General features: G+C 46.2%; 1 protein-coding gene across 6 annotated transcripts in view; it reads right to left on the minus strand.

Moving 5' to 3' along the window:
• Window positions 1–23,854, minus strand: part of Gramd1b (GRAM domain containing 1B) — a 101,771-nt gene that overhangs the window by 51,484 nt on the left and 26,433 nt on the right. The window contains exon 1 of one of the 6 annotated variants that reach the window (XM_032910049.1): window positions 2,055–2,331. The exons of 4 other annotated variants lie outside the window; for them this stretch is intronic. Coding sequence is in view for 1 of the 2 variants with exons in the window: in XM_032910043.1 (XP_032765934.1) it covers window positions 1,939–1,988 (50 nt within the window). In the remaining variant the exon portion in view is untranslated. Of the gene's footprint in view, window positions 1–1,938; window positions 2,332–23,854 lie in introns of those variants that run through there. One more of the 6 variants, XM_032910043.1, reaches the window with a different exon arrangement.

The raw sequence follows: 23,854 nt of genomic DNA on the forward strand, positions 1-23,854 counted from the left end.
ATTTTCTCTTTTGGGCCTCTGGGTACTTGCTTTTACCTCATCCTTGCTAAGGGTAGGGTGTCTACACGTGTTACATACTGATGTACATCCCTACAAGGAACACACCCACTCACCACTTCCCCTCACTAGGCGGGTCCTGAGTTCCGGTGCGGCGATGAAGTCACCCAGTTCTTATTCTCAAGTGCCGATGATAGGCTTATATCTCTAAGCTAGATACAAAACCATGGGCCTTAAATTCTTCCCTACATGAGTTCATAGATTTTATACTTTTAAATAGATATTTTTAAAAACAAATAAAAAAAATGTAGCCATGTTAAACTTTTGGGGATCCCGGGAAATGTTCTATTGTGAACACACCCAAACTCGTTTACTCAGAGTGACTCCCACTGACTGAGACAGCCTCAGGTGTCTCACAGAGACCATGGGCCCACAAAGCCAAAGTATTTACCGAAAGAGTCTATCAGCCTACTCTAACACTGTGCTGTTTGTGAAGATCTTTTCCACAAGTCCATTTTTTCCTGTGTCCCCAGACAAGGAAACTGCTTGTCTGGAGTGCCACACAACTCTGGAAGGGCTGTGTGTCTGCGCTCTGTGGCAGCAGAAATGTTTAGAGTCAGTAGGGTGGGGAAGAAGGTAGGATGGCAAAAGTCCCCACCCTTCATTCCGTCCTCACTTGATATCAAGTTCCAAATCACACAATGTCTAACAAGTTAATCACCTCAGCAGATCCTCCTCTCGTCGCCCACCGACAAGTTCCTCAGGAGCTACTTTCTACTCATGATGACGGTTACTCTCCTGCCTCAGGAAGCCCCACAAAACACCCCTCTCTCTGTCTCTTCTTCCAAGACTAGCTTTTCTCATGTTGGTCCCGGACTTGTCTAAGCTGGGGAGTGCTTCGAGGTGAGCTGATGAGCTGAGGCAAGGACCAGAACAGTTTACTAATAAATGTCAAAGACAGCAGAGATGGCTTCCTGCAGCCCTGGCTGAACTCTTGGCTGAGGCCGGGGGAGGTGAATAAGTCCCCCTACCCGCAACCAGCACTTCCTTGAATCAAGTAAATAACTAATAATGCAGGGAGGTTTGGGGGGGAGTGAGACCGGGCCACTGGGTGTCTATTTTCTCAAAACATACGACAAATCTGTGAACCGAGTGCCAGCTAAGTCACGGAAAACAAAGCAAGTTCCTTTATTTCCCAGTCGCAAGCTGCCTGCATCGGCTCTCACACGTTCTTTCTGTTGGCCAGATCCATATGCTGCATGCTCCTCTCCCTCTAGATAAGCATTATCTATGCCCATCTTCCTGGTCACCGCTCTTGTCACCTCCTACCCACAGGAAGTCCGTGGGTGGGGGAACAGAAGCACATGGCCGGTCCAGCCTCCCCCAGCAGCTCCTGGCCACCTCTATGACGCACCATTAATTCCTTCTCCTGACCATCGATCTTGAGTCACAGGGCTCTTACTAAGTCGTGCTGGTAAAGGGGACTCCACCAAGTTCCAGTCTACCCCAAGGCCACCTCTCAGTGCTGAACCACTCAGCTCAGCCCAGGTAGTGCTCACGGTGAGTGGTGGGGAAGATGGAAGAAAGGAGAAAAGACCAGGAGGGGAAAGAATATGGTATTTCTGCAGCATGATGTCACACTGGCTGCTCTCTCAATCCCCCCCGGACAGAGAACGGAAGCAATCAACATGGACTCCAGATTTACTCTGCCTCCGAAGGTCTGTGTTCTTGGCAGCCCAGAGCAGCCAGTGCCTCGATTGGGAAAAAAAAAAAAAAAAAAGCACACAACCAGACAGACAGGTCCATGCTCCAGGCCCCCAGGGCCCCCACCCCACCCCAGGACATAACCGCCCACTTCCCAAAATTCCCACAAGGAAACAAAGATAGACTGACACATACACACACACACACACACAAGCGTCAGCACAAGGTAGCACTAACCTGGAAGCCATTAGGAACGCAGCAGAGTGCGGTGCAGAAAACTCATTCATTCATGCATTGGGCAGTGGGGGTGGGGGCGGGGAGCAGGGGCCCTGAGGAGGTTGGAGGGCACTCACCTCCATACCCATCCAAAAGCCCTGTGTCTACTGGGGAGGGGACTGGGAGCACAGCTTACATAGGCTGGGGGCGCTCTCCTGCTCTGCTGTTTCTTACTGCTCTGGAATTTTAAGCATGGCACCCTTTTATTTTCCCCCCCTCCACCTCCCTCTGTGGCTGTTATTTGGTGTGGCCGAGCAGCAGAGCAGAAGTCCCTTTGCACTTGCGTGTTCTCTCTCTCTCTCTCTCTCTCTCTCTCTCTCTCTCTCTCTCTCTCTCTCTCTCTCTGTCTCCTTCCCTTCCTCCCTCTCCGACTCCCTCACAGACAGCTGTTCTAAGCTCAGGCACGCAGGCGCACAGGCGGCAGACACACACCCTTTCGAGCAGGAACACACACACACACACACACACACACACACAGAGAGAGAGAGAGAGAGAGAGAGAGAGAGAGAGAGAGAGAGAGAGAGAGAGAGAGAGGGCAGCCTGCCGGTTTACATAATGCAACTCTTTGGTGCAGTCAGCGAGCCAGCCTTCAATTATTCATGCCAGCTTGGAGGGCAGAGCTACTGGGGCTGCAAGCATTATTTCCTCTTCATCCCCAAATCTGACAAAGCAAAAGGCCAGGCTCCTGGGAGCCTCTGCTCCCCTCGCTGTCACCGATTATTTCCCAGGTGTTGCCTATTAGGTCAGCCTGTATCAAGGAGGTGTCGCTAAATAAAAACACAGGTGCCGAGCTCCAAATAGGAGCTCCAAATAGAAGCTTTCGTCCTTCAGAGGATGACAGCTGTGCTTCCCTGCCTGAGCCCTGGGAATAGGGAGAAGGAAGACAGCACCGGGGACCAGAATCTGCTGTTCAGGACAGCACCTTGCTAACAGAACGGAGGCGACAGACCTTCCAAGCAGGTCAGGCTCTCACAGACAGAAGAATAACACCCACGTTAGGCACCACTTGCCTCCATGACGAAGTGGGGTCATCTGAGTTTTCACATTCGAAGCTGCAACTCTTAAAACTGTATTCTCTTTGTCCATTCACTGAGATGCAGTATCGGTCCTCACATGCCCCGGGAGAATATCCGTCTGCTATCCTAGTCAGTCACTGTGCTAACAAATATCTTTCAGGCCATTCATCGTTTGTGAAGCACGTGTTCATATGAAGCAATTCGAGTCTCCATGCAGCCACCTGAATAGGCTTGTGTCGCCCATCTAACAGATGGAGACACTGAGTCCTGGAAGTGAAGGGACTACGGCAAGGAGGGGGCTGTTGTTTAAATGAAAAGGGCCCCTCACAGGCTGATGTATTTGAATATTTGAATCCCAGATGTTGGCTCTGTTTTAGAAGAACCAAGAACCACATAAGCACGAGGCCTCGCTGGCAGACATAGAGCCACAAGGTTAAAAATTATAGGCTGCTCCCACTTTGGGCTTGAGATCTTGGCTTCCTGGTTCACCAGATATGAACTTGCCATCCTGTCCTCCCACTGCCATGCCTTCCTAGCCACAATGGACCACGTCCCTTCCAACTGTGGGCCAGAGTAAATCCTCCCTCCCTTGCTTCATGGCACAGTTTCCGTCACAGTACAAGATAAGGAAGCAATGCCAAGGCTGAGTTGGCCACCCAGGTCACCTGATTCTGGCCTCAGGATCGTCAGTTACCTGGGCTAGTGTTCCATGGTCACAATTAAACACCTGAAGCGAGCAGTTTAAGAGAGGAGAGATTTTCTTTGGCTCCGTTTCAGAGGTTTTATTTCATGGTCACCGGTCCTATCTTGGTGCACCATGGTGGAGATGTGAGGAGTAAAAAACCTATTGACTGTGAACTTTAGGAAGCCCAGACAAAGAGAGCAACTGAGGTCCTGAAACTGCCTCCCGTGACCATTCCTCAACAAGGCCCCACCTCCCACTCTCTCCTCACCTCCCCAAAGCACCACAGACCGTTCCTTCACTGTGTGGGCTCTTGGAGGACATTTTGGATACAAATTACAACAGCACTGTCAAAAGCCCTGAGTGAACTTGTAGTATTTGAAGAACTATTGTCTGTTGAGGGACGCAGAAAGGGAAATCCAACCCCAGATTAATGCATGAACAGTGACCACCACATCCTAAACTTTAATCCCTTGAGATTCTAACTCTATTCTCTTCTTGAGGATAGGGCATCTGGCTTTCTAATGCCTGTGCTTTGTCCCTTAGATCTCAATGAGTACCAAAGGGCTTCCAGATACATTCTCACTCTCTGGGATCTCCTATGAGATGGTACTTGTCCGTCTGCTCTCGGTGTACAGAGAGCAGACTGAAGACAGATAATCACTACTCCCACTGCTGCCACTTGTATCCTGCTCATCAAACTCATGCTGGGCACTAACACGCCTTGAGCATCTGCTAGGGAAAAAAAAAAAGAAACAACAAAGCAACAGCTCATTCTTTAAGTCCTGGCCCTGTAGCCTCACCAGGACCTTTTCCTTCTAATTCCTGTTGACAGAATAACAGGCTTGTGGGATCAAGGAAACGGGTGTGTTTGGGCTGTCTGCCCCACGTCAGTTTCTTAGAGACATCTCAGTTCCAAAGAAAGACACACTGGCCATGCTGAGGGACCTACACACTATCTCAACTCACTTTTCCTTCTCTGTCGTGGGCTCTACCACCTACCTGCCTCTTCTTTTATTCTACAGAATGGCCTTGAACTTGAGTCAAGTCTGAGGCCAAACTTAACATCTAGCCAACTGTAATTTTGCATCTGTCATCTTTAATAGGCCACTCTACCACCCCTATCTGGGACTCAGGTTATACATATAAACTTAATATGTGTGTATACATACATACATACATACATACATACATACATACATGCATTGCATACATGGAAACACAAGCATGTATCACTTAAAACACGATGGAACAAAGGCATGTGAAAGCACCCACAAAGAGTTAAGTGCATCCCCCACGACGCCCCTTACAAACGGAAGTATATGACTTATAAGTCAAGTGCAAACTCTGTGTTCTCCCTGCTGGTTTTACCTCCCCAGGAAGGTTCCAGGCTATCCCTCTTGTCTTCCCCGGCACATAGGAGTACTGAGGATGACTTGTCAATATCTTCGCACTGAGTAAAGCTCCATGGGGACAGCAGTAAGCAAGGTGGTGGACAGTCAGGTGACCACATCCTTATCCTGCCACTATGTGACGCTGAACACACTGAGTTGACTTCTCAGAGGTTCCCGGGTCTATTATAAATTACACAGATTCATCTTCTCTTGTATGGAACTACTAGCATGTTCATGGTTTATACTCATAACGATAGTAAAAAGATCAGGGAAAAGACAAGTGTAACTTCAAATGAGGGTTCTATTGAGTACCATCTCTACGTTTTACACGAAGACATAACCACGCGAAGCTTCAGATTTGGAGTGTCTTTAATATAGACACAAAAATACCAACATAACACCAGCATGTCCTTCGACGACTCTGCCCAACATAGACGACATCCTTCAGAAGTTACATATCAAGTAATTCAGACACTGCTCTACTGGGTTACGGAATGTGAGTTTCTCTTTTCTTTATGCGAGTGTCTCATTTGGGTTAAATATAATCTAACTTGGCTAAGCAACCGATTTCATGTAATCCTACCAACATTATCAAAGGTAGGTGCTCCTAATCTCCATGTCTCAGATGACCGTGAAAGGGAGGGTCCTGTGACTTTGCTGTAGTTACGATAACGGAGCAGCAGAGCATGTCTTCCACAAGCTCCCTCCTTCTCATCACACTACAGGAAAAGCAGCAGCTCCTGACCTCCACCTCAAGGCCCAAGCCACTCACTAACAGCATCTGTCAATCACACTCAGCAACCACTTGGCTAACTGGACGTCGTTGGGTGAGTGCTGGCCTCCAATTCAGTCCCCACAGGTCAACGGCTAAGCTACAAGCACCTAGACGCCCAAATAGCTCTTCTTTAAACTAGTTTAGGAAACTGAGGTAAAAAATGATAGCCTTTCTTCAAGTAAATCTTTCCCAAAGAAACTGCAAACAGCGGCCATGTTCCCTGTGAGGTTTCTCAGAGTCCTGTTGCAGTACTGAAAGCAACTGAAAAGTGTTCCGGGCAGCACTCTGGAGAAATTAAAAAAAAAAAAAAAAAAAAAAAAAAAAAGGTATGACTGCAAATCCTCTTGACCCAAATAGTCTCACTGAACTCAGCAATATTCAACTGTTTTATGTAAAGAAGGTTGCTGCCTGCACAGTATACTGTTCACCACAACTGCCTAATTGTTGTTGACAAGAATGGGAAGCTGCGATCACAGGGTAAGTCTTATTATATCTGTGAATTGTATTTGCATCACAATGAAGACTTTTCCAGAGGAAGCACTCAAGCATTCTAATTGGACCTGATTTTGTGGAATGATATTGAATGATAGGCAAAAAGAAAGGAAAAGAAAAGAAAAGAAAAGAAAGGAAAAGAAAAAAGGAAGGAAGGAAGGAAGGAAGGAAAGAAAGAAAGAAGAATCTGATTGTCTTATCTCATCATCCCAATCATGAGGGCTTTTGTAAAGTATAGACAGACATGCAGAGCATTCCTGAAATACGTGGGATATGTCAAAGAAAGAAGAAAAAGACATAATGTCTATAAAGAATCTTGCAAATGCTAGGGACAAGGATAAAAATTTCACAAAGTTTGCTATAAATTATAAAACTCTTTTATTTCAAACTGGTTAGAAAGTTGGTTGTCAGTTATCTGGCTTTTCTCAGGATTCTTGCTACTGCCATAATTGCCTGCTCGAGTAAAAGGCATTTGATGGTGTAATCTGCTGTAGTGTTCTGCAGTGCAAGGCACCTTGAAAGCTTTGCCTCATTGTTCCTTCTTTGGCCAGTTATCAGGGGTTTTGCCCCTTGGCTCTAAATTCACCTTCTTTGCCCTGCCTTGTGCTGGTGGAGCTGTTCCCTGCTCTGCTTTGAAAGCAGACACAGCATTAGGTCTTGCCAGTAGAGGGCGATTGAGAGATGCTACGAGATGCTACAAATAGATACAATGTCCTTTACAGGAGCCCAATGGGCAGTCTCCACACGAAATGCTTTGCAGCACTTCAACATACATTGAGCCTGAACCACACACACCTTCTTGGAGGAACTGAGTCTGAGCCTTGCAGTAGGTTCCGCTTGTAGGCTAATTCCTCAGCTGGTGTTCTGCTTCTGACTAGAGGGATGAGTGTCCTACTAGATCTGTGACTTTTATTCCTGACTTTTCATTTTTTCTCTGTGCTTTTCAGAAACACTTGATAATGATTCTTAATACTAACTTCCTTGTTCAAATTATTGGCACGGTTTCTGTCTGCTGATTGAACTGTACTTTAGATCTTAAGTTCTCTCTCTCTCTCTCTCCCTGTGCGCGCGCACGCGCGCGCGCGTGTGTGTGTGTGTGTGTGTGTGTGTGTGTGTGTGTGTGTGTGTGTGTGTGTGTGTTGAAAGCTTTGGCTGCTCTGGCCATCTTGTATTCTAGTCAGAATATTCCAGGTTTTATAACTACTAATGCAGGAAAACTAATGTTCCTTAAGTCTTCACTATGGCTTACTTGAGACAGACTCCACTCCACAAGAGCTGAACTGGAAGTGTCCAAATGAGTACGCTGATGGAATCTGACCCGGCTGTAAGCCAGAGCCCCTTATTAATACTGCATTCTTCACATGACGGTGACTATACAATAAAAACCTGAAGCAAGGAGTGTCTCAGAGGGAGAAGATGCTGATGCTGGAGACCCATGTGCTTATATTACAGGGCTCTAGCTACTGACACTAAGTCAGGCGTCCGTCTGTAACTTCATCATGGATTTGGGGTCTGGATATAGCAAAGTAGATATTGAGAAGTGAACCCCTACCTAATCCTAGCCCACTGGGGACAGAGAGAATGGTAAGTGCTTCTACACATCAGTTAAGTCCTGACAACTCTAAGCTAATCTGCCAGCAATGTACAAAATTTCTTCAAATCTTCAATTTCGTGAATCTTAAAATTTCTTCAAATTTCGAAGTAAGATTTTAAGTCTATGACATCTTCCTGCCTGGTGAAAACAATTTTCCATAGAATAAGACTTCACATGAGAAAGGAAAGGGCCAGCCCTTCCTTGTTTTGGAACTTAATGAAGGGCACACTGGGTTATATCTCATTTAACCTTATTATTTCAATTTCACGGCAGAGAAAATTGAGTCAAGGAGATCCAGAACACTCCTGTGGGCTTATGAAACACATGAGATGTGATTTACCAAGGTCTAAAGACTTAAATTTAAAACGGTCAAATCCTAGTGTTCGTTCCCCTTCTCTGATTTTCCAAGTCTATTTGTTCCTTTTGGTTTTAAATTTTGCTGTGGCTACCTTTAGTGATGTTCAGAAATGTTTTGAAATAGACTAGGAAGATCCTGTTGTCCTGGATCTAAGCTAGTCATTCGGTGACACTGAGGAAGAATCTATGTGCAGTGACAGGCACCAAAAGTGTTCTGATCCCGAGAGAAAGCAGAGGGCCCCACTTGTGTTCCGAACATTATGCCTGGTATAAAGAAAAGGACTGAAAAGGTCATAGTCAGAGAGAGAGAAAAAAATGAGATTAGAGAAGACACAGACGAAAGATCTTGTGGGTCATGATTCTATAGGAAGCTCATGGTGACGTATGGCTCTGTGGAGCCCAGGAACTGCAGAGCAAATCAGAGAATCGATATAAAAAGTATGGAGAAGGAAAGGTGGTGAGTGGGACTGAGGAGCTCAAGGGCCTGACCTGGCTCAGTTTCACAAAATAGAGAACATCCCAAAACAGGCTGATTTCTGCACAGATCATTGTAATTGTCCAAGCAGGAAAGCCATGAACCAGGAACCTGCCTGCACAATGGCTAAATGAGGGCTGAAGAGCTTTAAAATTTGTACAGGTAACAAACCCATTTGCTTGTTTGTTGTTTTTCAAGACAGGATTTCCCTGGCTGTAGTAGCTCTGGCTGTCCTGAAACTCACTCTGTAGATCAGGCTGGCCTCGAACTCACAGAGATCTGCCTGCCTCTGCCTCCTGAGTGCTGGGGTTAAAGATGTGTGCACCACTGCCATTAACCTCCTCTACAAACCCCACCCCACCCCACCCCCCACAAACTAATCCATTTTTAATGATGCAAACTAAAGTCAATGAATTTTCCCACATCCCAGGGTTGAGATGGAAAGGGGTTAAACAACAACAACGTAGACAACCTAATTGAATGTTCTTTACGTCAGTGGCAGAGTCACCATTGTGGACAGTCTGCGACTAACTCCATCCACTTTCCACACGTGGCTCTATCTCAGTAGACCCGCCCCCAGCACCGTCCAAGGGAGATCACTCTGCTCTCTGAGTGACTCAGGATGAAGACATCAGGCAGTGTGCTGTGCCTGAGTCCCCAGAATAACGTGGGGACACAGCGGCATGGAGGTTACCTTAGCTGCTGTTTTCAGTCACTCCCACACCTGCCCAGAGCACCAGCTGCAGACGGCTCCCACACAACTGAATTTCTCCGTGAGAACTTCCCTTCACCGCAGGTAGCAGCCTCACCCAAGGCTATGCCCCTCCCCGGGACAGACCACATCCACCTGCCTGGATACAAGAACTACCTTTGTATAGGTTTGGGATAGCTAGGGAGCTTGCAGGGTACTAGAAAGTCTACTCCAGGTACAAGAAAGCTGAACCTCCTTTTCACCCCAGTCCTGACTCATGTCCTTCCAACCCGACCTTGAGAGCAGCAGCTTTGCTTCCAAAAATATTTCCCAATAAGACCCCATCTCTGAGTTTTCTAAAGGCCTTCTTCCTGTCCTAAATCACACACTAGTTAGCACAGAGGAAGGCGTGTGAACAACAAGTAGATAAGACACACAGCTAAAGCTGAAGAAGGAAAGGGTCAAATCCAAAGGCTCTGGATCCACTTGGCAACTTCTGAAGTCCCAGCTCCTTGCAATAAGCAGATGACCATACTGCGGCTTCCACTCTTCTGCCCACTTCAGACTATTAAGCCCCTCTCCAAATCACCTCTTTGCAGAGGTGACTGGCCTCTTCTTAACCCCGGATTAAGGTCTTAAAGGGGGAAGCTCGCTTGCTGGGTGTCCCAGTTAAGATGCTGACATGTGCCTAAGAACAGACCTTGCATCCCTCCTACCACTGGCTTAAAGCTTCCTCCTCTACCCAAATCCCACTGCTACTTCAGACTAAAGAACCTCTCCCAGCTTCAGTAGCTAACAGAGCTTCCACCATGAAAACGGCATTGGTAGACCCCGCCCCCTGCCTGCACTGTTTCAGGAACTAAGTAGGGGAGCCTATGTGTGCACACATATAGATGTGCACGTGTGTGAAAGTAGGAAGCGTGGTAGGTTCAGGGTGACTCAAGAAGGAATTCTGGTACATGAGATACCACAGTCCACAGCTAAGGGCCTCTGTGTGCCGTCTGACGTGTCTCAAAAGGTTGGTTGATGACGTCAGCCAACACAAAAGCCAGATGGAAAGGAAAGTGCCGGCAACCAGTGCTAAGCACCTTTACTCAGCTCCCATTTTGTCTACCGTATCTGGACGGTACTGTACTAGAAGGCTGTCACGTTGAAATCAGAGAGCGTTTTCTAGATTCAATGCATGGAGATTGGGAAATGCCGCCATGTACCTGAATCAATGGCTGTGCCAGGCTGGGTTCACTACCAACGTAGAGGGTACCCGTCTACACATGTGTTCTCTTCATGTGCACTTTTCATGCACATATGCACATAGGGCCGTTAGTATGCTCAGTCATACTCCCTGAAGGGGACACCTGGAATGCTCAGATTAGTGTCCCAAGACAGGCTTCCCAGCGATGAACACAGTATGGACTTGTATCTGACGAGGATGATCTGTGCTGAGGGAGGAGTCGCATGCCCAGCACTGACCTTATAAGACAACTTCTACCCTTGTAGAATACAAATCTGTAGGTGGCATATCCTCCCCTTACCCTGGACCTCAGTTTGTCAATTACAAGAAAGGTCTAAAGGAACTAAGGGGGCACTGACCCTTGGGTCATTTTCCCTCTACAATTCTATATTCTTGCTTGGCTTCTCTTTTTTAACCTTTTACCAGCGAGCACTTTAAAATGAGCTATCTGGCCACAGAATGTGAGGCAGAAAGCAGCTATGCTGACCGCAGCCAGCGGACGTGACAGCCAACAAGCCAGGGCTGCTGAGCCCAGCTCTTCCTTCTTCCTCCCCTCTGGCCACGTCATCTCTACCTGTCTCTCTCCAGGGAGAACAGATAAAACACCATTGGGATGGCTGCGGTGGGCAACTGGGAAGCACTCCATCCATCTCTAAATGCTCGACTCTTCCAGTCCATCCCAACAGGGACTGGAAAAGAACAGACAGAAGAGGCCTAAGTAAAGAGATTGGCAACAGTGGGCCTGCCTGGTGTAAGGGCTACTACAGAACATGCCTGAACCTTTGGTAACGCGTTTCTTCTCCAATTCTGGAAGGAATGTGAAAGTCTAATTTCCAAGGACGAGATCATAAAGGTCCACGTGGTACAGAAGCGCAACTTGTGGCAATAACTCACCTTGAGCCTCATTACCCTAAGCAAGGGAGGGAATGGGAGAGTCCCACCAGCGTTGCCAGAAGCACATCTAGAAGAGAGCACACTGCTCGAAGAAGACAGGCAAGAGAGCACCGGTCTGGAAACCCTACTCTACACAAAACAGCCAACGACAGAGTCTCAGTCTAAGGGGATGCCTTGCAGGACACCAGTTTCCAAATGTGTGCCTGCAAGCATAGAGAACACCTAAGGGGGTTAAAAAAAAGAGCCTGGCCTCTTTAATTCTTCATCAATGGAGTAATGGGAGTGCCACAGAGTTTGGGCAGCCAAACCCTGCAGGAGGGGGTGGGCAATGGACGCTCCTGGTTCAAAAGCAGGCTTCAAGTCCTCACTTTGGTCTGAATGACTTCCACAAAACCTCCTAACATCACATGTGGCTGGACAAGGGCCAGCAGCTGAAGACACCTAATGAGGCCTCACAATAGCCATGAGCGCAGGACCTTCCGATTCTGTACTGGAAACCACTACACTCTCTACCTGCTTTTATTTCGTTGATGTTTCTATTCTGGACTGAGATTGTGTGTCCTCCCTGCATTGTTGGGAGGCAGAGACACAACCACAAGTCTCTATCATGGAAAAGCTTTTGATCTTTCTTTTTTTTTCTTTTTAAAGATTTATTTATTTTATTTATATGAGTACACTGTAGCTGTCTTCAGACACACCAGAAGAGGGCATCGGATCCCATTACAGATGGTTGTGAGCCACCATGTGGTTGCTGGGAATTGAACTCAGGACCTCTGGAGGAGGAGTCAGTGCTCTTAACCTCTGAGCCATCTCTCCAGCCCTTTTTGATCGTTCAATATAATGCCTACTACCCAAAGCAATTGTCCTCTGTGAAGCTTCCTCCAGAGAGAAATAGAAATACAAAAGAAACAAAAATAATGGTGTCCTTTCTATGACTCTCCAAAGGACCGAATATTCTTAACCAACGGGAGGAGCAGAGACTACGTCCCCCTCCCAAAGCAGGTGGACACACGTGTCAATCAACAGTGCTCCAGCCATCCCTGTGACTCTCCGAGCAGTCGGTGGCGTCTAAACCCCCACCAGGAACAGAAATGGCCCTGTGTAGCTTCCTGGAAGTCATAAAGTATGCTCAAGTGGGAGGGAATAGATGCTAAGCAAACTCGGCCCACTGCTGGGTCTCTGCGTGCTGACATTTGTAATCAAATGGAAAATATCCATGAGCCATGCTCTGGAGACCTGGCTTGTTTCCTTCCGAATAACTTTGCACTTGACTCACCAAACCCCTGATACGAAGCTCTATAAAATGCACTTTAAGGATGCCTCATGCAAAATGCTCAAAGGCTGTTGCTGCTGTGCCTCAGAGCGCTTCTTACCTCACACAGGGGTCCTGGGTAAAACCCCCAGTTCTGCCAGAAAGGAAAAACAAAGACAAAAATACTTGGGGGCAAAAGCAGTTTTCACTTCAGATTTTTGCTCCTTTTGAAAGGTGGTGAGTGGGTTTTGATGGTAGGACCCAAGTCTAAATACACAGTTCATTTTTGTTTCCTTTAAATGAGTGCATACAGCTTAAAGTTGACGTGGCTTTTTTTTTAAGTGTACCTGTATTTTCACTGTAATCCAACACATAAAGTCAGATGTGCTGTTCCACGAGTGCTGTCAAGGCAACCCCCAACGTTTTGGCCTGTGGGGTTTCAGAGTACGGATTCTCAATCCACACTCTCTACCCCACAAATAGCATTAGGTTTCTCTATCTGACCAGCAACCTTGTCCTAGTCCCGAGTATTTCCCAGAATACCTTGGTGGGGAGAAAACACAAAGCAAGACCAAACAAGTCTAGGCTAATCATGTCTCTCCAATCTCCTCCCGTGGCGTGCAAGTTCGTAAGCGTCTGCGCAGATGTAACTACTGAGCAATTGATGTAAAATACAGTTATAGAGAACGGGATAAAAAAGAAGCTTTGAGCGAGGTGCCAAGTTGTGGGGGAAATCTGACAGGCTTGTGTTCAAAAAAAATAATGGTTGAGCAAAACCAAGAGGCTGTAACAGAAATAGCTGTAATGGGTACATGCTGAGAGAAAGCACCATTTCAGATCTATGGTAGCCTGTAGAATGACGCCTCACGTGTAGCCTTGGGTACAAGCTACTTCCCTGTCAGGGCACCCCTACTCCCTTCTCAGACACCCTTGGCCACCCTGCTTCTCCATGGTTAGAAGACCGTGCCGAGAGTTAAACTTAACTCTGGGGACTGCGCTGGGTGTAGATAGTAATTATAATACCTTGTATTTATGTCTAGCTATTTCTGGCCTGCAGATTGTTTTCTCTCCCTTCAATTCCCTCTGAAGAGGTCAGAGAGCATTATAGATGTGGTTGCTTTCCAAGGTCTTCCTGTGACACCCTTTCCAAGCCTGCTGACACTGCCCAGAGGTGGGTATCCAGGAGGGATTTCTCTCTTCACTTTGTAGAGTCTGGAGACCAAATGGTAGGCCCACTTCGGAAGAATAAGGCACACGCACTGAACGGGAGTTGACTGGCTAGGCCTAAGAATTACCAAAGCAAGGAAAGCCTCCCCATGGAAAGATGGCTAACCAAAGGAGGATTATTTCAAAAGGTGATCTCCTCAAGATGCAGGCAATTTTCTATACCCACATGCCAACCGTAAAGAAAGTCAAACTTCATCCCCATTTTACAGTTGAGAAGACAGAAGCCCAGACTGATTGAGAAACTTTCTGAGGAACACAGAAACAGTGGTATAGGTGGTGGGGTCAAACACTGTGGACTAAGACCACTAATAAGAAGCTACTTGGCCTAGCCTAACAGTAGTGGTATACACATTTAATCCCAGCACTTAGGAAGCTGAGGCAGGTGGATCTCTGTGAGTTCGAGGCCAGCCTGGTATATAAATTGAATTAGAGGACACCCAGGGATACACAGTCTTGAAAACAAAAACAAACCAAAAGGTAGGAGAAGGAGGAAGAAGAAGAAGATAAAGAAGATGATGAAGAAGAAGGAGGAGGAGGAGGAGGGGGAGGAGGGGGGAGGAGGGGGGAGGAGGAGGAAGAGGAGGAAGCTGCTGCTGCCACCTGGCTGAGATTTAGGGGTCCACATGATTCTGACTTCTAGCCAGGTCAGTCACTGGCTGATTCTATGTTGCCTAGTGATACTCAGATTCTGGGGTCCCAGAAGTTCTAGAACTGAAGCCCAGCACCTGAAGTTTAACCAGCATCTCAGGTGTTCAGCACAGGTGGTGCTGGTGAGGCACCTGGAGAAAAGCCACTTGTATCCTTCACCTACCCCACTACCTGGGGCAAGTAAACAGCGCATCAGAGACAAACTGGAGTCTATGGAGACTTTTCTTTTCCTCACAGGAATAACTGGGGGAGGGGAGCTGATGGCCCAGCACAGGCTATGCCAAAGACAAGGCTGTCTTCAGATGCAGGGAAGCAGGGGGAGCAGGTGACCCAAGACAGCTCACCGTCCTCCCACACTTGACATGCGGCACAGCAGAGGGGGAACACGTGGACGAAAATGGGAAAAGAGAAAGTGACTAGGCGGTCTGGGCCCTTCTCTCAGCACCAGAACAATGGCCTCTTCAAATCCCTGGCATCTGAACTGGCAGTCAGCCACCAGGAAAGAAAAGAGCCTGCTGTCCCTTTAAGAACGCCCTCTCTCCACAAAGGTCAGAGATGCCTGCTTAGCTACACAGGGGCTGCCTCCCTGGCCACTCGGGGCCTTATGTTCTGCTCCCCATCCTAGCTCATTATGAGGCACTAGTTATCTCAGAAGATGTCTGAGACCACCTGGGTGGCAGCTTCCACCCAGGCATGGAACAGTGACCAAGAAGGAGCCCAGGAGACTTTTCTCCATATGTTTCTCAAAACACCCCCTCCAAGAAAAGAAAGAAGACTGGGGCTGTCAGAGTAAAGAGAAAAGGATATTGGTAAGAGGGGTTGAGGCCCATAAGAAAACTGGCCCAAGCATGGACGCTCCAAGGAAAACAAAATTCCCAGCAGACAGACGAGCAAAGGGTGGCTGATGATAGATCCAGAAATCCCAGAGGGGAAGGAGGAAGCCTGGAAAAGAGGAATTGGGAGCAAAGAGTGGTTGGAGGCTCCACGGGGTATGCAGACCAGCCTTTAGGACAACGGCACTTATCCTCAAGCCTACCACTTTATATGACCTTAGATGCCTTTCTCGATTCCTACAAGCCCCGGGCTTTCTATAATTAACACTGGCACACAGGGAACAGTAAGAAAATATCAGAAACTAATAATATTCTGGCAGTAATATTGTTAGAGCAATTCAGGTGGTCAGAGTGTGTCTTTCAGAGAGGCCCATTCCCACGTCACCAGTCCACAAATATGTCCCAAGAGAAAGGGACCTTTCTCGCACGGCATGATACAAACAGTAGATTTTCACGTTAAAACAGCTCAAAATCAGACATCCACTCTCTAACCATGGCAGGGTATAGCAATTATTTTCTGTAAAAAGGATGGATAAATTTTTCGGGCATTGAAGACCATTCAGACTCTGCCACAATTAATCAACTTCATTGTTACAGGGGCAGAGGTGGAAAACCACAGGAAACATCTAGATGAAAGACGTGGTGATGCCACAGGACAAATAAAGCAGACAAGCTGAAGAGGTCTGGCTCCTGAAAGAGAAGACGACACTGATGGAGGAAATGGTGGCAGATAGGACAAAAGATATAGAGGCCAATGCCTTTTTCTTGCTCTTCTACCAGGGGACTAGAAGTATTTTAATTGCATGCCAATTAGCTGATGGCCAGGACAAGTTACCAACCAGGTGCAATGACTTCTTTCAGTCTGAGACCTTGTCTTACTATGTTGCCAGGTTGGTCTTGAACTTCTGATCATCTTGCCTCTGTCTCCAATCAGAGGACAGGTGGGTATCACCACACCATGGCTTCAATGACTTTCTACTGGTTTCTTCAGCAATTATGTTCTACATTTGGGCTCTGTCTACCACAGTACCCCATCCATTCATCCATCCATTCATCCATCCTATACCTCAAAGGCTTCTTTTATGCCGCCCCCCTTCCCCGGAGGTTGTCTCAGAAAATGGAGACTCCTCCTTCAGCTGACTTAAAGGTTGAAGGATCACCACCCAAGATGTCTACCTCACTGTTCTTCATGTTCGAGTAGCCATCTCCCACATTGATGCCTGAATCCCAAAGAATTGCACCCAGCTAGTCTCTTCTCCATCAGCTTCCAGGGCAGCTATAGAGAAATGTGCATATTGGAAATTTATTGAGTATATTCTAGTAAGGGTGCCTGCAGTGCTCAAGTTCAATCTTAGAAAATAACCTTTCACCTCGGCCATGAGTGGAACTGGAAGGTCAGCAGAAAGGCAGCAGTGAGTGGAACCATTTTTCTCACAGTTATTATTTCTAGCTCCCAGGTGTTTCCCACCCAGGAGCTCAGGTCACTGAAAACGACATCCTTGACTGTACAAACAACGTTTATGGAAAGCAAATGAAACGGAAAAGAAAGTGAGAAAAAATAGTTTTGCAGAAAAAAAAAAAAAAGTTAAAAGTTGATCACTGTTCTTTTCTCATGGAATGACCACAAGCCATGGCCTCATGTCCCAGCACTCCTTCGAAGATCTGTTTCCAACTCCTCTTGCCTAAGGAGAACTCTCTGATAAAAATCCCCCCACCCCCAATTTCCAGCTCTCTAGCATCCTGAGGAATTCCCCAGTATAATTCACTCCTGTTAATATATTATGCATGGTCTAAGAGCACCAACTGGCTGGGCCCTGGCCCTCAGCCTGCTGCCTTCTCAGACCCCAGAGCTTCGTTTTCCTCCTTCCATTTACCTAGGATCCTAAGGTAGGTGAGCGTTCTCCAGAGCTTTTAACATGAACAATCCTGCTCTGATGGAAGAGGCTGCTGTCTCCCATCATCCTACCTCCCCTCGGTGTTCCAGCTACCACCCGTTAGCTCATCATCCATCCACCCAAACCTATACGGAATTCCTGCGTGTTACATCAGCTTACTGAGACAGGCATTATTAGACAGTCCATCCACAGGGAGAGAGAGAACTTCAAAAGGGATGACTGAGAGCAGACTCTGAGCAGCTGATGGAAAATGGTGGACTGTAAGGGGGAGTTGATACCAAGCCCATAGCCCGTGCTGGAGGAGAACGCATGACTGCCATAGTCCCTTCTCCCCACACAACTAAAGACCGTCTCTTGTCCACATAGACCGCGTGATTCAGATTCATGATGCAGTGGAGTTTCAGAATGGTTAGGCGTTATTTTATATCAAAACAGGGTGAAAGGGTGTGAAAGCACATGTATATAAATAATTCTTGTACTTGGGAGGCGAAGGCAGGAAGATCAGGAGATCAAGGTCACTGAGGCCATTCAGCAACCATGGCCCTTCTTCTGCAAAAGACCGGCGTGCTGATGTATTTCTAATCGCATGTGTATACCTGTGTATTTGTGAATATGTCTCTCTCTTTCTCTCTCTCAGAGAGAGAGAGAGAGACAGAGACAGAGACAGAGAGACAGAGAGACAGAGAGACAGAGAGAGAGAGAGAGTGTGTGTGTGTGTGTATGTGTGTGTTAGCACACTCACATGCCAAAACATACATGTGGAGGTCAGAGGTCAACTTGTAGCAAGGACTTTTACCCACTAAGTCATCCTGTTGGCCCTAATGTATCAATTTGAAAGTAAAATCACATTGGCATTAGAAGAAGCATAGGTGGATACACTCAAAGTTGAGGAAGAACTTTCTGTGAATACTTCCAAACGCAGAAACCACAAAGAGAGGATTGGTTGATGCGGTCACATTAAAATAAACTTCAGCATACCAAACTCTACCTCAAGTTTAAACACAGAAAAAAAAACAAAAAACAAACCTACAAAAACCCTGGCAAATATCTAACTGTTAATGTGTCTAACAGGGAAAAGTGCTTAGCAAGAAAAAGACAGCGGAGGAAAAGTTGGCAAAGAGCAAAACAGGTAGTTCACAGAAGGACTATAAATCAGAAAGGGGAACTAAAAGCATGGCACCGACGATCAAAGAAATACAAATCCATGTCGTTGTAACGACTGCTAACACCAAGTAGACATTCTCGTAACCTGCAGGTAAGTGTATGGTCTGGGAATACCTTTCAGCAGCAATGTGGATGATAAATCAAAGCCTTTGATCCAGAAATCTGGCTCCTAGATTTGTATCTGAAGAATATTAGTCACGACATTATTTTAAAGCTGACGATTTAAAAATAACCTAAGTGTTGAGTGCAAATGGATTAGACAGTAATGATACATATTGAAAGGCTAGCAATACAAGTAACTGTCACCAGGTCTGGAGGCCTATGCTTGCATGTCCCAACATCAGGAAGACTAAGATAATGGGGCTTCAAGTTTCATACTAGCCTTAGTGACAGAAAGCAACCCTGTCTGAGACATGCATAACACTAGAGTACTTGATTAATTAAAAAAAAAATGTGGGGCTGGAGAGATGACTCAGTGGTTAAGAGCACTGACTGTTCTTTCAAAGGTCCTGAGTTGAATTCCCAGCAACCACGTGGTGGCTCACAACCAGCTCTAACAGGATCCATCCGATGCCCTCTCTGGTGTGTCTGAAGACAGCAACAATGTACTCACATACATAAAATAAATAAATAAATCTTTAAAAAAAAATGTAAGGGAGATGGTTCAATAGGTAAGAACACTTGTATGCAAGTTTGAGGACCAGAGTTCAAATCCCCAGAATTCATTAAAAGCCAGGGGTAGTCTCATAAGCCTGTAACTCCAGAGCTATGGAAGGTGGACCAGAGGCAGGAGGATCTCTGGGACTTGCTAGCCCACCAATATAGCTACAGGTTCAGTGAGACATCCTGCCTCCCTCTCTTGAAGAAAAAAAGGTAGAAAGTGATAGATGTCTTCCTCTTCTCTGTGTACAAACTTGTGCTCATACATACACACACACACACACACACACACACACACACAGGCACACGTCAGTACTCAGTATTTAGGAAAAGAATATACTGCTAATTATATTCAATGAGTTATAAATCCATCTAACTGTGGGATGATGTCACAGGTGAGGCAGGTACAAGATAGAAGGAGGCCTGTCATTGGATGAGAAGGAAGGATGGGTGGGAGAAAAATTTGAAGAAAGAGGAGGAAACTGGGCTGAGAGATGGCTCAGTGGTTAAGAGCACTGACTGCTCTTCCAGAGGTCCTGAGTTCAATTCCCAGCAACCACATGGTGGCTCACAACCATGTGTAATGGGATCCGATGCCCTCTTCTGGTGTGTCTGAGGACAGTGACAGTGTACTCATATACATTAAATAAATAAATTTAAAAAAAAAAAAGAGGAGGAAACTGGAACGGAAAAGGAGGAAGAGACAGGAGAGACAGGGAGAGAAGCCGAAGCAGAACAATATGGCGGGTGACGTTAAGATTCCACGCTGTACCTTTACAGGTTGTTATGAATGTTCTTAAGGGATGGATGTGTATTGGGCTTTGTATGTTTAGGTGGGCAATTATATCTTATCAATCGGGCCAAAGGTTATTGTGTTGTGTGTTCTTTCATGTAGTGATTTAAGTGTAAGAAAGTGTGCAGTGGCTGGTCTGGGCCGCCACAGAGTTGGGATGTGTGTTTCTGGCATGGAAACCTGTCTTGGGAACTAGATAGGCAGAGAGATTGCTGCCAGGCTCAGAGAGAGGCCTTCGGCAGTGTGATATGGGATAGAGCAAAGCAGGTGAGAGGCTTTTGCTGACTGAGAATTAAGATATCTAGCAGATATCTTGGGGCATTGGGGATGAAAGACAGCATTTTTTTAGTTTTATATTTTTATAACATCTAGCTATAATAGACAAATAATACTTTCAAGAATATTAGCCCACATTCTAAGTGATTACCTCTAAGGAGTGAAATTATGATGGATAGTTCTTACTTTCAACTCTATTGTTTCTGATTTGTCAACAATGCCAACGGAAAGAAAATTTGTGTCATTAAAAAAAAATGTCTAACTACTGATGCACTTTCTTCAAACACTCACTTAGTTCTGTTTTTTTGGTTTTTTGGTTTTTTGGTTTTTTGGTTTTTTGTTTGTTTGTTTAAAACAACTATGAAAGAATACAGTAAAGAAGACAGAATGACAACATGATGGGATCCCCGGTGATGTGCTCAGAGAACGGAAGGTTAACTCCTAGTTGAGATAAGAGCAAACTGGCGTGCATTGCTTCAATCCTGTGGTCACGAAGTTAAGTCTAAATGGCAGGGATGATCTGCACAGGCAGAGGCAAGCAACAGAGTCAAATATTTCCATGATAACAAGTGGTACCCGGCAGACTCTGGGAAGGTGCTGTGCCAAACTGAGATAGAAGACTTAGGGCAGGTCAAAATGTGGGATGAGTTGGGACAGAGCCAGACTGGAGATCAGACATACAGCACGGTGTCCATCTCTATGTTTTCTAGGGGGTAGACACAAAAGCCTACATGAGTCCATTCATGTGCAACTAAGTCCAGAACAGGGGAGCTACAGAGACAGAAAGGGTCATCCACAGGAAGGGAGATAAGAGATGCTAGCTGAGGGTACAGGATGTCTTCTGAAAGTGATGAAGGGTTCTGACGGCAGCTATAGTAAAGGCTACAGTTATCTCTGACCACCGAAAGCCATGGGACCGTGTGCTCTAGATGAATTTTATAGCAAGTGAATACAGCGCAGGAAAGTGGTTTTTAAAAAGATATCAATCAGGTGGCTGCTGTGACACGCCAAGGGAAATACTAAGGAGATTATAAAATAAAAAGACAATGGGGCTGGTGACACAGGGCATAAGTGCACAGGAGAATATCGCTACATGACCTACGTTCTATACCCAATACTGCCCACCCTCAAAAACTATACTAGAAATTTAAAAAAAAAAAATGGGAAAATCATGAAAATGGGGTGGGGAGGACACATCAAAATAAAAAAATGCTAGAGAGGTTTCCAGCATAAATGACTGGGAGGAGAAACCATGATGACACTTGTCAAATAATCCCAGCACCGGGGAACCTAAGGCAAGATGATCACCATGACTTCAAGATAAGTCCAGACTGCAGACTGAGATCCTGTCACAAGAACAACAACAGAAATGACAGAGAGGATGTGAAAGGTTTGGGCCAGAGACTTACATTCATTTTTTTTCCGAGCAGCAAATTCAAGGAGGAAAAGAAAGCAGTGTGCGATTTTAATTTAGAATCCTTTTCCTGACAACGATGGCTATGAGTGGCTTAGTGACTGGTGCCAGAAATGGTTATTCACTGCATTCGGAGCTACTGATCAGCCCCCAAAGTGGTTCTAGCTTATGCCTAGGAATATACTCAGGAGAATTAGTCAGAAGACAGTAGCAAGTAAGAAAAGCCAACCCTCGGGCTGCACGCTCCACTCTCAGCATTTGACAAAGCTGCTGCTTAACCCACCCTCAGTGTGCACTCGTCAAAAGGGATAATACTATTACTGCTACAAACATCTTGGGTTAGCCAATGACTCCTTACTGGCTAGGCGGGGCTGTGGTTGGCCCCCATTACTGATGAGCCTCGCCAGAATATTATTTTGTTTATTTATACCAAAGAAGGCAAGAAAACAAAATAGAAACCTTTCAGAAGTGATTTGGAAGTCTAAAAGAAATCTTTCGGACATGCCAGAGTTGATATATGTAAAATAAATGCAGAATGGGGCAGGGAGTGGGGGGAGGGGGGAGGACATGTGCTCTGCAAAGCAAATCACCTCCAAAAGCCAATGGTCAGGTCCCGAATTTGCATATTCCATGCCTGTCAAATTAAGACAACAAAGAACAAAGGAGTTTTGCATGCCCTGTCCTAATGCCTTCTACCCCCCCCCCCTTGTAAAAACCATGACCATCAGGAAGGATAAAAGTGGAGGTCACTGCAGGGAAGCCATTATGAAACAAGAGGCTCCTAGTCTCTGGAGAGAGGGTCCAAAAAAAGATCTGAACTAAAAGATGAATCTATTTGCACCTCAGTAGGGGAAGCATGCAACCCCATCCAGTGGGATTTTCCTGTATGGCGCATCCTGAACCTGGGCCCAGTTCTGGCTCCTCCACCCCAGCCAGCAGCCTCCCCAACCTGCACCCAGCCCAAAGACCAGGTCTTCCTAATGTTTATCCCTACAGCTGGGTTCAATGAACGCTCAAGAACTCTTAGTAGAGGGATCGGATGCATAGTTAAATGAAAGCAAATGTGATGGAAACTTGAAAAGAACTGTAGGAGCATTGGGTTCTGAGGCTCATCAGCCCAAAAAGGGGGGAGCGGGAATCTCAGGTGTGACACTGCTATCACCTTAGCGATGAGGGTGTGTCCTGCTAAGGTCACACCTTTCCTTGTGGTTCAACACCAGAGCGAGTTCCAGCCTCCAGTGAAGTGGTCTATCCCTGAGTGTGGCAAGATGGAAAAGTTCTAGCAACACAGCCAAAACAGAGCTTGAAAGGTGGCTCACTTGAGAGAAGGGTAGAGCTAACTGCAAGTGACCCTGAGTCCTAAGAAGGCACAGAAGAGGTTATAATGAGATCTCCATGTAGAATGGGGCAATCTATCTTGATTGGTTGAAAGGCAAGGGCTGTGACCACAATATTCTGAGAGCGCCTTACATTCACATAGAGGCTGTGAGTGTCTGGCCCCTTCCTCTGGGTTACGTAAACTGTCTTATTTAAAACAGACTATCCTCCTGGATGGTGGTGGTACATGCCTTTGATCCCAGCTAAGGCAGGTGAAACTCTGAGGTCAAGGCCAGCCTGGTCTACAAAGTGAGTTCCAGGATGCCCAGGGATACAAAGAGAAACTCTGTCTCAAGGAACATCATCATCATCATCATCATCATCATCATCATCATCATCATCATCATCATCATCATCAAACAATAACAGACCAGACCATCCTCACAGCAGTCCCCTAAGGCAAATATGGTTGTTACCATTTTTTTTTTAATGTAAGAGAATCAAGAATAGTAGACGGGAAGGAAGACCGGTGAAGAAGAGAGTCATTTGCATATTTTCCCAGAGGTCCAGGGCAGGGCTTATAAAAGCCCTACCTCCTGAGGCCATCACTTAGGACAGCACTGCAACTAAGTGCAAGCTGCAGCATCGCCCACCTCCTACCCTAGGAGACAAGACGGTGTTTGGAGTCCAGTGAAAGCACAGTTCTGAAACTATTTGCATTCTCTGAGGCTTGCACTCTGGGGCCTTTGAACATCGTCGTCAATCTTAAAGAATGGCTTCACTCAGCCCTTGGTCCT

This window comes from Rattus rattus, chromosome 8 (assembly GCF_011064425.1).
Source record: "Rattus rattus isolate New Zealand chromosome 8, Rrattus_CSIRO_v1, whole genome shotgun sequence".
In the NCBI taxonomy this organism is placed as follows: Eukaryota; Metazoa; Chordata; class Mammalia; order Rodentia; family Muridae; genus Rattus; species Rattus rattus.